Below are 14,902 nucleotides of genomic sequence, written 5' to 3' on the forward strand. Positions count from 1 at the left end.
GCTTTCTAATATCTCTATTCATGCTATTAAAAAGCAATGCAGTCAATTAAGACACAATCACTTGGTCTGAATAATGGAGAATGGGATGAGCGGAAACATTCTCATACTCCCCCTTCATCAGGCTCATAATCGAGACAAATGAAGGCCAATGTCTGTATGAAGTATGCAGCGAATATATCTTTCTATAGGACTGGCATTTCTGCTATCGGAGAGACTTAATAATTCAAATGACTATGTGTCATTCTTCCATTACTAGTTTTGTAATGGCCTCTGAATGTCATTACTTGATGAGCTGCAGTAAAACACAGATAGAGGTGTTGTAGATAAGGCGATAAGGCACAACAAAGGCACATGATGGAGTAGAGGAAATCTAAATCAGGTCAGCGATTTGAAGACTTTGCCTAGTGTGCACATTTTTAAAGGGTCTATATGTAAGAACATTAATGTATTACTCGCTTGCCATTGAATTATTGCCAATGTGAGAACAGCTTGCAATGAAAATTTAAAAAATGAGACCTTCTCCAACTTCCTAGGTTATCTATGAAAGCCTGATTGACTGATTTGTATGTGAAGGACTCAAAGTTTTTGCCGGGAAAAATAAAATGATGTGACCTTGACCTCTCTCTTCCATTCTATGACACTTGAAATGAATTTTTATACAAAGTTCAGGATAATGCTAAAATAGCCATTCTGTTCAATGTCAATGTGTCATGCAAAGACAAACTATGAATAGTCTCACATAACCAGATCTATGTAGTCTATATTCTCAAGTATACTTTATAATCAAACTGTCATAAGTGTAATTTTAATTACCATTTCTGTCGACATGATGCCGGTGTCAACGCTGTCATTTATGTTGTGTTTATTTTGTTACTGAGAGGAAAATGAGCAGCACATATTTCTATATTCATCTAAACGTTTCTCTCAGCAGTGTGGACAACGTCAGGATGTTCGTTAACAGTATATTGCTGCAAAGGAATTTCCAAATTGTGTTTTACTTCTAAGCAAATAATGAGAAAGAATTTTGCTGTGAGTATATCGGGGCATTAAATCACAGTCAGTCTCTTATATGTAAAGTGTGCATTAGTGTGCATGAGCAATACGTTGCTGGCTGCAGTTCAATTAATGGCTGCCAGTGTAACTAATAACAAGGGTTTCTGAATTCTACATAAAGCCCCTTTAAATGATTTCAAATCTATAGTTTTTTTATACTGTATATACTTTTTATATATATACTGTATATATACACTATTTCTTTCTCCCTCCTCCACAACTGCTCAAAACCTCCCCTTTCCCGTAAATTTAATTTTACCCCTAAGACTTCATCCCTGCTTAGATTTCTGTATAATTAGTGAAGGCTTTTAAATAGTAATGCTCACCATGAGAGAATATTTCAAAATTTCAGATAGAGTTCTAATTAACTTTGGTATCAAACTGAAAGTGGCAAAATGTTTCATGCTGCTGAAGCCGGTTGCACACAGTGCAGCTCCACAGAAACACAAGCCCGACCGTTGCCTTCACGCCTCTTCTGCTAATGCTTGAAGCATCAGTCTCTGCCTCCACCCCACCACTTCTCTTCCCTCCCCACCGCACCCTCCTCTTAATTAACCTTCTTGCGGTTTTGCCACTGAAATTAAAAGTGGGAGAGGAGAGAAGTAAAAAGGCATCTAATTAATTGCACCGTAAAATGGTGGAAATTAATCAGAACTGGAGGTGCAAGATTAAATTAGTTAATCAAAGAATGGCTTTTAACCCCAGGAACAGAGACAGAACTATACACTCTTTTTGAGGGAGATGGAAAAACAAAGCCGCAGAACACTTATCTCTCTTAAAGTGAAATTAATATGTGGTAATAGGCGGCGAAATGTGTGGCCGTGCTGGTCTTCAATTATTGTGGCTGATTCGACACACCTTCCAGCGACGGTTCTCGTTTGAAAACGCGTTAAGGGACTTTGCGATGACATGCTAATGTTGCCTAAATTATAGTATTAGTGTGCCTTGAGGTCTAATCAGCAAATCGCTGCTGCTTTTTTCCAGACGTCAACCTTAATTTCACACAAATTTTGTCTGAGCACTTCAAAGGGATGTTTACTGACATTTGCTAACCTTTAAACAGAGTGAACGGCTAGATGAGGCCAACACAGACACTTTATTTTCAGATTTTGACATTTGACAAGGGACAGGCCCATTTGACATGCACATGCAAGCTGAGGCATTGTGCCTTAAAACACATCTAGTTTTGACATTTCTAATTCTGTCTCAGGCCTCATTCTTACGCTGTATTCTCCACTTCTGATGTCCACCCTTCACTTCCTGTAGGAAGAACTGACATGCTCCAGGCTGCGCCACCAGAAATTATCTATTTGTAATTTGGAGCTATTTTTGGCCCGGTCCTGGTTAAGTGTTGAGTCCTTGGCTGTTTCAGGCCCCATTCAAGATTAATGACTTCAGACAGGCCCTGAGCAATGAGGGAAACAATCCGGACTGTGTCAGGCAGGATATTACATTGACACATCCTGCAGCTGACAGCTTGTGTCTTTCAGCTAGTGAGGTGAGCACCTAGTCTGCTGGAGCAACAGTCGTCACGCTCATTGCTCGACTCTCTGACAAACACAATATGCAGTACAGTATAGAACGGCCAAAATTAGGTGAAACCCCTTCAGTAGAACCATATAAAGGGGAGGGGAGGGGAGGGAAGGGTGAAGTATTAATATACTGTAGCTAGTTTTAACATAGGTAGTGTTACCCATAAATGTTTTAAGCTCACTGGAATGATGCAAATGTGCCTCCACCAACAAACTCAAATTCACTGCATTTATCAGCTGAAATTTCCACTAGTGGCTGTAAAGAACTTTTGCATGGTTTCTTGCACAACGTAATGATCTCAAAACACTTTTACCATAGTGCATCACATAACCAGCATAACCATATGTACAGCTTTTCTGATGTAGTAAACTTGCTCGGTAGCTCACCTGGTACAGCGTTGCATGTGATACAAAGCACTCAAGTTCGAGACCCATGAAACATGAGTCACAATAAAAGAGCTCAAGCCTCATAGAAGCAAGGTAAAACACCATGGTTGGTTCAGTACATGAGTTTTTAATCACACGTTTTATTTTGTTAACACTAACTGTAGGTTAGGTTTAGGGTCGGGTTTAGTGTAGGTGGTACCAAGTTTCAAGCACAACAAAGCATTAACCTTTTAGTGCCACTCACCAGACATTTAATTTTCAAACTGTCATGATATGTACTGTACAATAACCATTTTACTAAAACATTGCCAGATTCTCGTTCATCTTTTTCTGATCAAACTGAATGCATAGTGCCACTCACTGGACATATCACTTTGAAAATGTCACAAAATCTGCAAGAAGCAACGTGATATAATTTTGCAGAAAATGTCGCCACATGAACGTATATTAAAGGCCAAAAGAGGCAGACCAAGCAGACAACACAAGTTCAAACTGTCTTAAAACAGCAATAACAAAACAGAAGCTAGCATCACACAGAGAAGCACTTTCATTGAGAAAAGTGCCTACAATAATAAACTCATGACAACATGTGGCAGAAGCAACAAAACAACAGCTTGACAAATGAAATAGCAAGCGCACCTGCTTTTTGTAAACCTCACAATAAACAAATACTTAATGCGCACAACTAACAGTTGTGATCAATCAAGGTGAAACACAAAGAATAACTAATGAGCCAACAAAACATCAAAATGTTAAAACAGTTCTGCCGTTACAAATACACTTACACATTCACACTTGCCTATAGCTTGAACAAATGCATTTCAATTGGCAAGGCAGACATGCCAATGTAATCTCATGTAAAATTGCTGTATCCTATAAAGAACAGTGCTGTGTGATGATTTTGTTACAAAAAACACAGTAAATCATGGTAGAAGCTCCATTTTGGTCATCTAAGTTTCCAACTTTCAATTTCAAAATGGCTGCCGCATGAACATTGTTGTTTACTTTAATCTTTGAGGTTTTCCTCAACTTCAAATTCAAAATGGCTGCCGTGTGGAATGGAGGGTGGAGAGGGGACAGGATATGATGGCTAGTAGAGGAAGTGCATAATCTTGACATATTTCAAGGTGAATTGGAATATTTTTTTGTTAATTCTTAGTACACTTAGAAATGTACTATGTATTTTACTAAAGATTATCTGACTACCCAAAAAGGCTTTTCAGTTGTGAGAAAGGTGAGAAATGTATGGTTTTGCTCACAGATTCTTCATCAAGGCCTTTGTGGCACCTGAAATAACACATTTTTAGTCTGTCTTTTAGCACATTTTTGGTGTGTCTTGATGCTTCCCTTTCTCCCCCTCTCTTCTCCTCTCTACACTCTTTCACTTTTTTCTCTCTGTTGGTGGGATTGTGAGGTTTCATTGCTATATTTCAAATGGGTAGCAAAAAGAAAAAAATGAGTTAGTAATTACTACTATTAGCAAGCTCCCTATCACTGGCCTCTGCAATGACATGACTAATTATTAGCGAGTGACTATTATGGTTCAAAAGTACATTATTCTTCTGGATTCCTTGGGAGAGCTGATGACATTAATACATGGTCTTATAGAGACACAGATTGGGTCTTGACTGGCCACCCACGCAAGTCAGTGCTTTTGGCGTTAAAAGGCCACAAGCTTCTGTGGGGGTTTGGCTGAAGGGACATTTTGCTGGAACACTCACATGCTGGCAATTGCACTTTCATGAAACAATGTGCACAGCTAGATTTTGGCGTGTGTGTATATGTATATGTATGTATATGTATGTATGTATGTATGCATGTATGTGTATATATATATATATATATATATATATATATATATATATATATATATATATATATATATATATATATATATATAATTGTAATGTAATTTGTAGTGATTCTGACAGGTCAATTTAGCTCAAAAGGAATTATTAATTAATTTATAGGGAATTCGAAAGAATCACTTATTACGGCCGAGCAAATGACTCATCCAGGGTTCATTTGAACCGGCCGCAAATATCAGCTCTGCAGCGGATATAAATATCCAAACTGTAGTGAAACACTATTTATTAGCAAGGTAACTTAGATCAGCAGTTTAAGACATTAAATTCGTAAGCACATAACAAGTAACACTTCTCTTTAAAATACAAAGAAGACTTTATTGATTATTCTAACACATAAAACTAATATCTAACACATGCACACACATTCATACGAGTTGCAGAAAGAAAGAGAGTGAGGAAAGAATGAGTTTTAAGAGATGATGAAATCCCAAGTTTCTATGCACTTATAAGACATGACCTGAACGAACCATCAATCATTAATTTAACCCTTCTATCGTTACTTAGGCGGGTTATTAAATCTATATCAATGCACCAGTTCAGTTTAAGAGTCTGGAGGCTACTTGCTTGTCTTTGCTTTTGGGGATTCCCTTCATCGGCGTGAAAGGGGTTTCCCAGGTTCGTTGGCTGGCGTCTCCTCGTGCCGGGATATAGATGTCTGGGGCGGCCAATCACGTGGTGTGCTGGCGGAGGGATGGAAAGTCTTTGAAGCTGGAAGCAGGCTTTGCAGTCGAATCGTGGACCGAAACTTTGCCGCAAAACTTAACTTAGACCGAGACTCACAACGGAAAAGAAAAGAAAACTAAGAAAAGATAGAAAATTGAGACGAGAGTAGTTAGATGGCTTGAATGTAGCTGTTTAACCCATGTTCTTCTGAGTCTGTCTAGTCACTCCGTCATGGCTTCTCCATGATCGTTTTCTGTCTTTATTTGAGAGGTGGCATTTTCTTCACTTCTCATCGTAAATCATGCGTTATCTGTGATCTCCTTTACTCTCCAGCTTTAGCAGAGAGAAAAGAGGCCACAGTTTAGACATCATTACTATTATAAGAATATGAAACATTTTACACAGATTCAATCAAGCCATCTTTTGAATTAAGAACATACGATCGTACTTATAGGAAACAAGACACACTTTCATTCAAACATCTAATAGTTATAACAATTACATGACTTATATGGGATCTAAGCATATTAGACACACATATAGGTTGTAGACACAATATAGAATTATGTAGTTGAACGATGTTTGATTATAAGTCCATCAAGAATTGTTTTGGGATGATTTTATGTATTTATATAGGTAAAGTCTCAGTCTCTTTAGTTTTAAGAGATTTCAACCTTGGGGTCGTTCAGAGTTCCTTAAGAAGAAGGAGGTCTGTTTTGTATATCTGTCGTGGGATCAAGCAACCTCTGCCGTTATCTTGATCGGACCCTGAGCTTTGCCATCTCTGAACCAATCAGTCTTTTCCAAACCATCTAACACTGACAACGTTCTTACTTTAGTTGGATGCATGGCCATAAAGTTCTTAGCGTAGACTGGCTGGAGCCTGGATTTTATGGCTCTGGATTGGTGTTTTGGGGTCTGGAGTGTTGAGTTCTGTGTGGAATTATGTTTGAACAAATCACCTGGAAGATTCATTTGTGTTTGGTTCGCCCTCAAACCTTACATAATTAAGCAAATTAATTAGCAATTGGAGGCATGGAATATGCAGCCCGTCGTCAGTTATTCCTTGCACATATATACAAGGGCGTATTGGTTTGAAGTGTGAACCGTTTAACAGGGTCCAGATGCTCCCTTTTGAGGTTTATTTATTTATTTTTGTTTGTTTATTTTTGAAAAATGGTCTTTTGTAGTATCATCCACACATGCGTTGATAACATGACTGCAATAAAGTAATAGCCTAATTAACAATTTCTTGTTTACATATAGGATATGATGTATTTTATTTAATTTAAGCACCCGAATTTTTGATAGAATTTTCTAAATCACGTTTGTACATAAATGTGTGTCGGCATTGTGTGTACACAACCACCCTGTACTGGTGAAAATCCACCCACTCCTATTTTTAATTCCCATAAATCATAAGCAGTGTCTGAAAATAAGCTGATTGCAGTTTCTATGCAATGTGACGTCACAAACGCACCCACGACTGCTGACAGACTCTGCCATATTAGCATAGACCCCGCCCACAGTGAGCTGTACACAGTCCGCCATGTTTATCTCTTCACCAGAGCATTTAACAGCAGCATTCAAGTAAGAAATGTATTCTTGTTAAAACTATAAAGTTATTCAGTCAAGAGCAGTGAATGGTTTTCTGTTTTTATTTTGTTGTTTGTTTCATATTAACAGCATAAACAGCTACTGTAGGGACTGTATATTACGCTTTAATGCACAGATCTAATATACACATGTGATTTCTTTACTTGCTGTTCATGTTCACATACATAACCAACTGGGTTTATGTGAACTTTGTGTGTTTTTGACGTGTATTTGGAAGTTTAAGCGCAATAAGACGTGGAAGAGAACTTAGTTTAATACTCACGGTTATGCGTGCTTCGGGTGTGTGTGCTCAGAAAACCATATATCAGAAGTTTAGACTGATATGGCTTTAAAACGCATGCAGATAATAAACTTTCATGATGAAGAAGAACTGCCATGTCACGTGAGTATGATTGCGATAGAGATGATAATCAAAACCAAACTGGGGTACTTTTCCCAAAAGTATCGTAAGTTGATCGTAAAACAATTGCCACCAATGGTCTCTACGACCAACTTAGGCTTACAGTGCTTTTTGGAAACGCAGCCCAGATGTTTTAGTTTTTGGCAGAGCATCTGAGGCACGAGCTGTAAAGGCTCCGACCTCTTCTGGAAAGCGAGGCGGGGACCTGAAGCTCATTTGCATTTAAAGATACATGCATGAACAGCATGTTTTACCTTCCACTCAAAAATGGGCATTTACAACATGGTATAATACATTATTTGTGGGATATTTTGAGCTGAAACTTCACAGACACATTCTGGGGACAACTGAGACTTGTAAAAATCTTGTAAAAATTAATTTGACCTTGACCTTGGAACCAGCAGCTTTGACAAAGAAAGACAAAGTAAGAGGTGAAGAAATAGTGAATATCATGGTGCATCTCTCATGTCTGCAACACAAGCCAGGAAGAAGGCCTGCTGCAATGGCCAATTTATTCTGGTGAGTGACTGTTGTGTTGGCCATGCTGGTTAGCATCGCTCTTTCTCTCTGCCTCTACGTGAGTCATTGCTATGTGACAGAGAGTGTGGATTCTGTCGAGCGCTTCCAGATGGAGCTCTACGCTGGGCAGGCAAGGCCTAGCACAGACTATGACCACTGGAAAAGAAGATTGATTTCTTCTGTGGTGTACAACATGCCACGCACCAAAGCTTCACTCTCAAACTGCACAAAGGAGCCCACAAACATGTTGTTTTCTCCCAAAAAGCAATCGGTCCATGTGCAGAGACACCACGAGCACAGTCCTGTTTGTCTCCATTTCCTGTGGACAGCTGGGTGGGAAAGTATTTTTATTTTTTTCATCCCAGCCTTGGGATTGATTTTGAATGATGTTGTTTTGTGCTGTCTTTCACCCTCAACGCCCATGACTGCAACTGAAAAAATCCCCAGTTTAGCTTTTCCTTAACTTTCCATACAATAGCATCAATAAACAAAAATAATTTATTTAACCCTTGTGTGGTGTTCATATTTTTGTTACTCAGCCAGTGTTCGTGGGTCTGGTGGACCCGCTGCATTTTGGGTTTTTTAATTCAACACAATCAAAAATGTTATGTTAAAATACTCAACAGATGTTTACTTCATCCCAATAACAAGTAATATAAACAGCATATATGGTTAATATTTTCCCTTTAGCTTTGTTAGATCACATTTAAGAATTGCAACCTTGTGTGGGAATGGCAGGAGTAGAAACACAAAACTCACTCTTGCACTCTTTCACACTTACACACAATCTCTCTCTCACACGCACGCACACACACACTTATGCACACACATACACACACCCACAACACACACACCCACAACACAGACACACACAAAACACACACACATACACATGCACACACACACACACACACACACACACACACACTTGGATATGTGGTGTACGGTCACTCTCCATAGGCATAATGGTTTTTCTAATGTACAAACTGTATAATCTATCCCCCTACACTAACCCTACCCCTAAACCTACCAATCACAGAAAACTTTTGGCATTTTTTGAATTTCAAAAAACACCATTTAGTAAGTTTTAGTATGAGGACACAGATGTCGTCATAAACCATGTTTACATTGTAATACCCATGTCATTATACACATTTGTGTCCTCATAAACCATATACAAGAACATACACACACTAACAGCAGGCCCTGACAGGAGGAGGACAGAGTAAAGGTACACAGGACCTACAATTTCCACACTTTTATTAGCCCCGGGTCCAGTGGACCCGAACATCCTGTGTGTAATATAAATGTGTAGGGGGGGTGTACAGTGTGTTTTCATTGAAAATGTGTTCTGATATATATTCCTCACAGAAAATGAGCCAAGGCCAATGAGTCTCAGTTTGAAAAAATAATTAATTGTATAATTTTTCTTTTGATAAAAAATGAAAACGGGTCCAACAGACCCGAACACCATACAAGGGTTAAAATGATTTAATTATTAAATAATGTATTATAATTATATTAAGTTTTATAATTACTATACAAATCAAATAAATAAATGTGTAATTATTTCAAAAATAAATAAAGGCACTGAAATGCTGTTCTGTACTCTTCAGTGGGGTTCTTTCTGGAACCCTAGTGTTCTTGACAACATTTTTAAGAACCCTCCATGTTTAAAAAGATTCTATACAAGGAGAAATGTTTTCAATGATTGTTCATACTTTTTTAATGTTTTATGGGTTATTTCAATTTAAAAAATAAAAAGGTATGTTCAATTCTTATTCTCAAATAAAATATGAATTAAAACAAACGTAATTAATTAAAACTAAATCCATAAAATGATGCCATGATGGAAACCCCTAAAAGGTTGCATATAGGTTGTGTTTAAGAGTGTGGATCGTTCCTAACTACTTCATTCTCTTCATGTAGGCTTTTGTTCGAGATGGGCGAAGGGAGAGCACCGTAAGCACCCTCTACATCTCAGCCTCCAACATCGAATCTGGACAGAAGATCATCTGTCGGGCGTCCAACAAGGCCGTGCCCAACGGGAAAGAGACCAGTGTCACTATTGACATCCAACGTAAGTGACGCCACACTCCGATTTTTCCTCTTTTTATTGTACTTGCAAGAAGCCAGTTTTACTGAATTAAAACCTCTAAATACATTGTGATACTAATCTAAGGGCACTTAATTTTTCACTATTAATGGGATGGCTGTCTGATGGAGTCTCATAATTAATTTAGAATTGCTCGTTCTGAGAGTGATATCAAGATGAGCCATCGTTTGCGTTGTAAAAATGACACCAATTTGTGAATCGTCTAGCGGTGAATGCAGTTTTTCTGATATTGTTCACAATTTAAATTTAGAAAGCACAAAAACTCACATCACAAACCACGTGGAAATTTAATCTCTACCCAATTTATTACTAATGGATAAAATCGTGTATTTTCTCCCTTTGAACATCCTGTTTCTTTCAGAAAACAAAAAAAATCACTTTGACATTAAATTGTTTACATCTCACCCACTCGTTCTAGTTCCTTCTGGCTGGCCGTTTAAGTCTCTTCTCTGGAAGTTTCAGAGAACAATGCGGTTCTACTTGCATAGCGCAAACCCTCATCAGTGATGTTAACTATGACTAATAAAGCAGAACATGCTATTTAGAGACTCATTGCCGGTGACAGCTCCATTGTGCAACTTCATGCGTGACATAAGAAGTACTTCGTAGCACAAAAGGGAGCTGGGTGCAGGGTGAGGCGTTGTGGAGCAAAGAAGGCATTAAGATGATTAGCATTTGTGTTGCACCAGCATAGATTTGTTTATGCAAAGCAGTGGACATATATGTATGGTTAAAGATGATTGGCCAACAAAAAGCTCCTTTCACCAATGAGAAACCTTTCAGCACGCCCCATCTTTTGGCATGCCCATTTATCCGACCTACAGATATCCCTCTCCAGATCTGCTCCCCATTCCACCATCTGTGTTTTAATTAAACCACACGAGAAATCAGACCTACTGTAATTGAACTCCGGCACAGCGCTGACAAATTTGTCAAGTCTCTGCACTCTCTAATTTCATTACACCACTCTCACCACCTCTCCTTGGAAAGATGGAAATATTTCAGATGTATCACAGAGGCGAGCCATCTTGTTGCAAAATTCTACGCGGTTGAAAGGAACATCCCTGGGAGAGAGGCAGGTGAATGTGCAACGGGAGTCGTGCAAAGAGGATAATGAGGTTTTCAGAATTACATGCAGCCCAGTCCGCTTTTGAATGACTAAATGAATACCCGTCTGAGTGGGATACATTTACATCACCCTCCTGAGCTGGAGCTCTGCAAAGTATGAGACATTAAGTCAGACGAAGGGAACAAATAAAGACGGTGAATAGTAAGCAATGACGGCAAGCTCCCCCTCTGAGGATCAAACACTAGCAGGTGTTTAATGAATAAGTTATGATGGTATCAGCAGGTGGGACAAAGCTAAGGATGCAAACCCGATGCAGAAGGGTACGAGTGTTTCCACAGGGGCATCCTCCAGGCCACAGGGGGGGTGTGTAGCCATGCAAATCAGTTAATATTGATGAAGGACAGCTGTCTGCTGATGCACAGCACAAATTATTCAGGGTAGAATTGAGCACCTCGCACACTACTGCAACATGCCCAACCGCTAAACTCACGAGATCATTCCAGTGGAAAATACCGTTTAAGCATTTAATATGAATGAATGAAGCCAATGGGTAACTACGTGGAAAAGTGCGTTCTCACAAGCGTTCCCTCAGCTGTTCGATTATGAGTACGTTTAAGGCCAAAGTAACTTGTGTGCACACAAAAACGGTATTTTTTACAAAAAAAGTTGCACTTGTTAAAAAATGAGCACTTGTAGTGTATTTTAAATCTTAAAAGTATATTTTAAATAAAACAACCTTGCAGATAATAGAATATTAATAATTATACACTTTAATGACTGTTTCTTTACAAACTTAAGTACACTTTTAAAAAGTGCATTTTATAATGTAAAATTTTACTTTAATTTACATTTTGTTTTAATCATCTTTTGTTGTGCTTTAAAGGACACTTATTTTATGTGTTGACTAACATTTTAAAGCACATGTACTTGATTATAATTTTAACTGCAGTGTGTAATTCAATATTTCAAGTAAATATATTTGCAATGTTCTAAATTGTGAAATCCTTTTTACTGTACATGTGAAATAAGAAATATATTTAAATGCATGAAACACAATGTTCAATAGAAATGACATTAAAGTAAACCATAAATGCTTATCAGTACATTCAGCAGTACACTAGACCATATTTCAAAGACAATATTATGACATTACATATAAATATGTGCCTTAGAGTTTAACCTTTAACATATAAACCTTTTGAGTTTACATTTAAGATTACATTTAATATAAATTTAAACTATAATGCATTTTCATTCAATTGCAAATAACATAATTAAGTGTCTAAAAAACATCACAATCAGTTAAGAATATTAAAAGTTTTAAAGTTTTAAAGTTTATTATTTCAATATTAAGAACTCTTTTTTTTTTCACAAAGGGTAGAATGAAATCCGGATGTACTACGTTTATCATGTTGTCATTGTCACGTGGCCAACAGCGTCAGTTGCATCGCTTCACTGCCCTTCACAACCCCTCTCTTGTGGCCTCATGGGATAGGAAAGTGCCCATTGGATGTCCATTTCAGAATCTGTGAAAAAGTACACAGAATCTGTTATCTGTGTACTTTTTGCCTGCTGGTTTATGAATACTATGAATTCTGACTTTCACATACTGTTTTTCGCCTACTTTATAGTATGCATATTTGGATGCAGGGATTGAAAGAATCACTTAACGCTCAAAAAGACACCCGTCACTCGTCGCCACTCACCGCCAACAGAAAGAGCCATCAAGTAAATCAGTTAATGAATCTTTTCGGTGAAGTAAATCAAATTATTTGAGTCAATGGTATGCATCAGATCCCCTCTACTAGCTCTTATGGCTTTTCTAAGAAAATAAACAATTATAGATAAAGAACATATTTGCCATACTCCCTGAAAATCGCAATAAGAAAAGTGTAGGCGAGGACAGCAACGCAGTGCCCAGACTCCGCTTTAGCAAGAGTAATGAGAATGAAAAAGAAAAATCAATATGCTTTATTTTACTTTTTTGTCCATGTGTATGTGTGTAGCTGGATCGATGTTGTGAGTGCAGTGCAGTGAACATGTTGCCATGTACCCTATACAGGCAGAAAGACAGAGAATCGATGGGTGACCCCAGGTGAACAACAGATATTCTTCCCGTCTGCCTGTTTAAAGGGAGTGACAAAAGGTTAAGATGAGAACCTTGAAGGAAGGAGGGAAGACTTTGATAAATTACTTTAGCCAAATGAAAGACACTTACTAAGACTTTAAGGGTCGTGACACACCGAGCTGATGGCTGCCATTTTCCAAGCGCTAGAGTTGGTGAGCGTCTGTCGGGCTGGTTTTTGTGGTGTTCCACACGTCATCTAGACGTTCTCTCACCTGCGGCTTTTCACCCCATTCATTATGTTAAAACTGCATCTATAGATATAGATTCATTGCAATCTATATCTTTTATTTCGAATATAATACAGTATATATATATATATATATATATATATATATATATATATATATATAAATGCCATTTACATATTTTAGTTTGTCAAGAGATTTAAAGCACCATTTTTAAAAAGTGTGCATGTGTGTACGTGCTCTAGTAAATAACAACGAGCCTATGATTGAATCTGGAAATGAAGCAAAATAACTGCAAAAAATGAGAATTAATCATCAGATGCCATGTCCGTAATTTATAGCAAAATAATGGATTCATTAAAAGAAGTTATTACTCCACCACCTGCGTGACATCATTAACCAGCGTGGTTGAACGACAATACGGTTTCATGAAACAGTCATGACTAGCTAGTTGATTTCCTTGACGATGCATCATGCTATTATAGTTAACACCAAGTTACATCGTGACCCCTGATTGGCTGTTCAGTTTAGCGAGCAAATCAGTGCACGAGAATAAACGCGAAAGTCATGAGAGCGTACAAAGAAGTCAAGGCTGTTCTAATTTTTAACCATCTTACCTGAGCTTTCCAATGTGCAAATATTTTCATAACAACATGAGGCGCCTGGAATCAATAAATTGGTCGACATGATTGATATTCAAAATGGCAAGTGCTGCTTTGTTTAATGGTTTGTATATACAGTATGCAGCCCTAGTTTTGTTCTCCTTTTTGATGAATGATGAATATAGACTATACCTGCTGTATAGACAGTTATTTCCTTACACGCAGGCACAGAAAGCACATGCTAGTTGGCAGTCATCTGGGTAGGGTTGCACCAGCTGTTCGTAAGTTCTTTCTTATATTGGAACGTATAGTCCACACTAGAGGCTGAGTAACTACTAGCTAGTTGTAACTAACTCTGTACTTTATCCAGTTGCACCATTTACTCTGAAGGCAGAACATAGCCTGTAGGTCGTAAAGTAACTCTCCGTTAAAGGAATACGTAGTCGCATAATTTGATGTTTACCCTCAATGTTTAGATGGCAGCCTTCAAATCAGTGAGCAGAAGTTGTGTTGGAATGCAGTGAATGTCAGTTCATCCTTCATTCTAACTTCTTTTGCCTCACATGACTAATGATAAAAATAAGTTTCCATGAAATACGATAAGTGTTTTTATAACATTCAGAAACTGTATTTGAAACAAAATTAATAAAGATCAATACATAAATACTGATAATAAAAAAAAATCGATTATGACTGATTTTATTGGACATTCACAACACAGATCGATGCACACAACGGTGCACTGTTTAGGATGGGTTCGTGT

At 37.9% G+C, this 14,902-nt stretch overlaps 1 protein-coding gene across 5 annotated transcripts in view; it reads left to right on the forward strand.

Annotated features, from left to right (window-relative positions):
* The window catches only part of kirrel3b (kirre like nephrin family adhesion molecule 3b), a 199,510-nt gene that overhangs the window by 151,264 nt on the left and 33,344 nt on the right, over positions 1-14,902 (forward strand). For all 5 annotated transcript variants that reach the window (XM_084123891.1, XM_084123893.1, XM_084123890.1 and 2 more), the window contains exon 5: positions 9,969-10,119. In XM_084123891.1, coding sequence (XP_083980017.1) covers positions 9,969-10,119 — 151 coding nt within the window. The remainder of the gene's footprint in view (positions 1-9,968; positions 10,120-14,902) is intronic.

Source organism: Abramis brama (genome assembly GCF_963993115.1).
Source record: "Abramis brama genome assembly, chromosome: 9".
Taxonomy (NCBI): Eukaryota; Metazoa; Chordata; class Actinopteri; order Cypriniformes; family Leuciscidae; genus Abramis; species Abramis brama.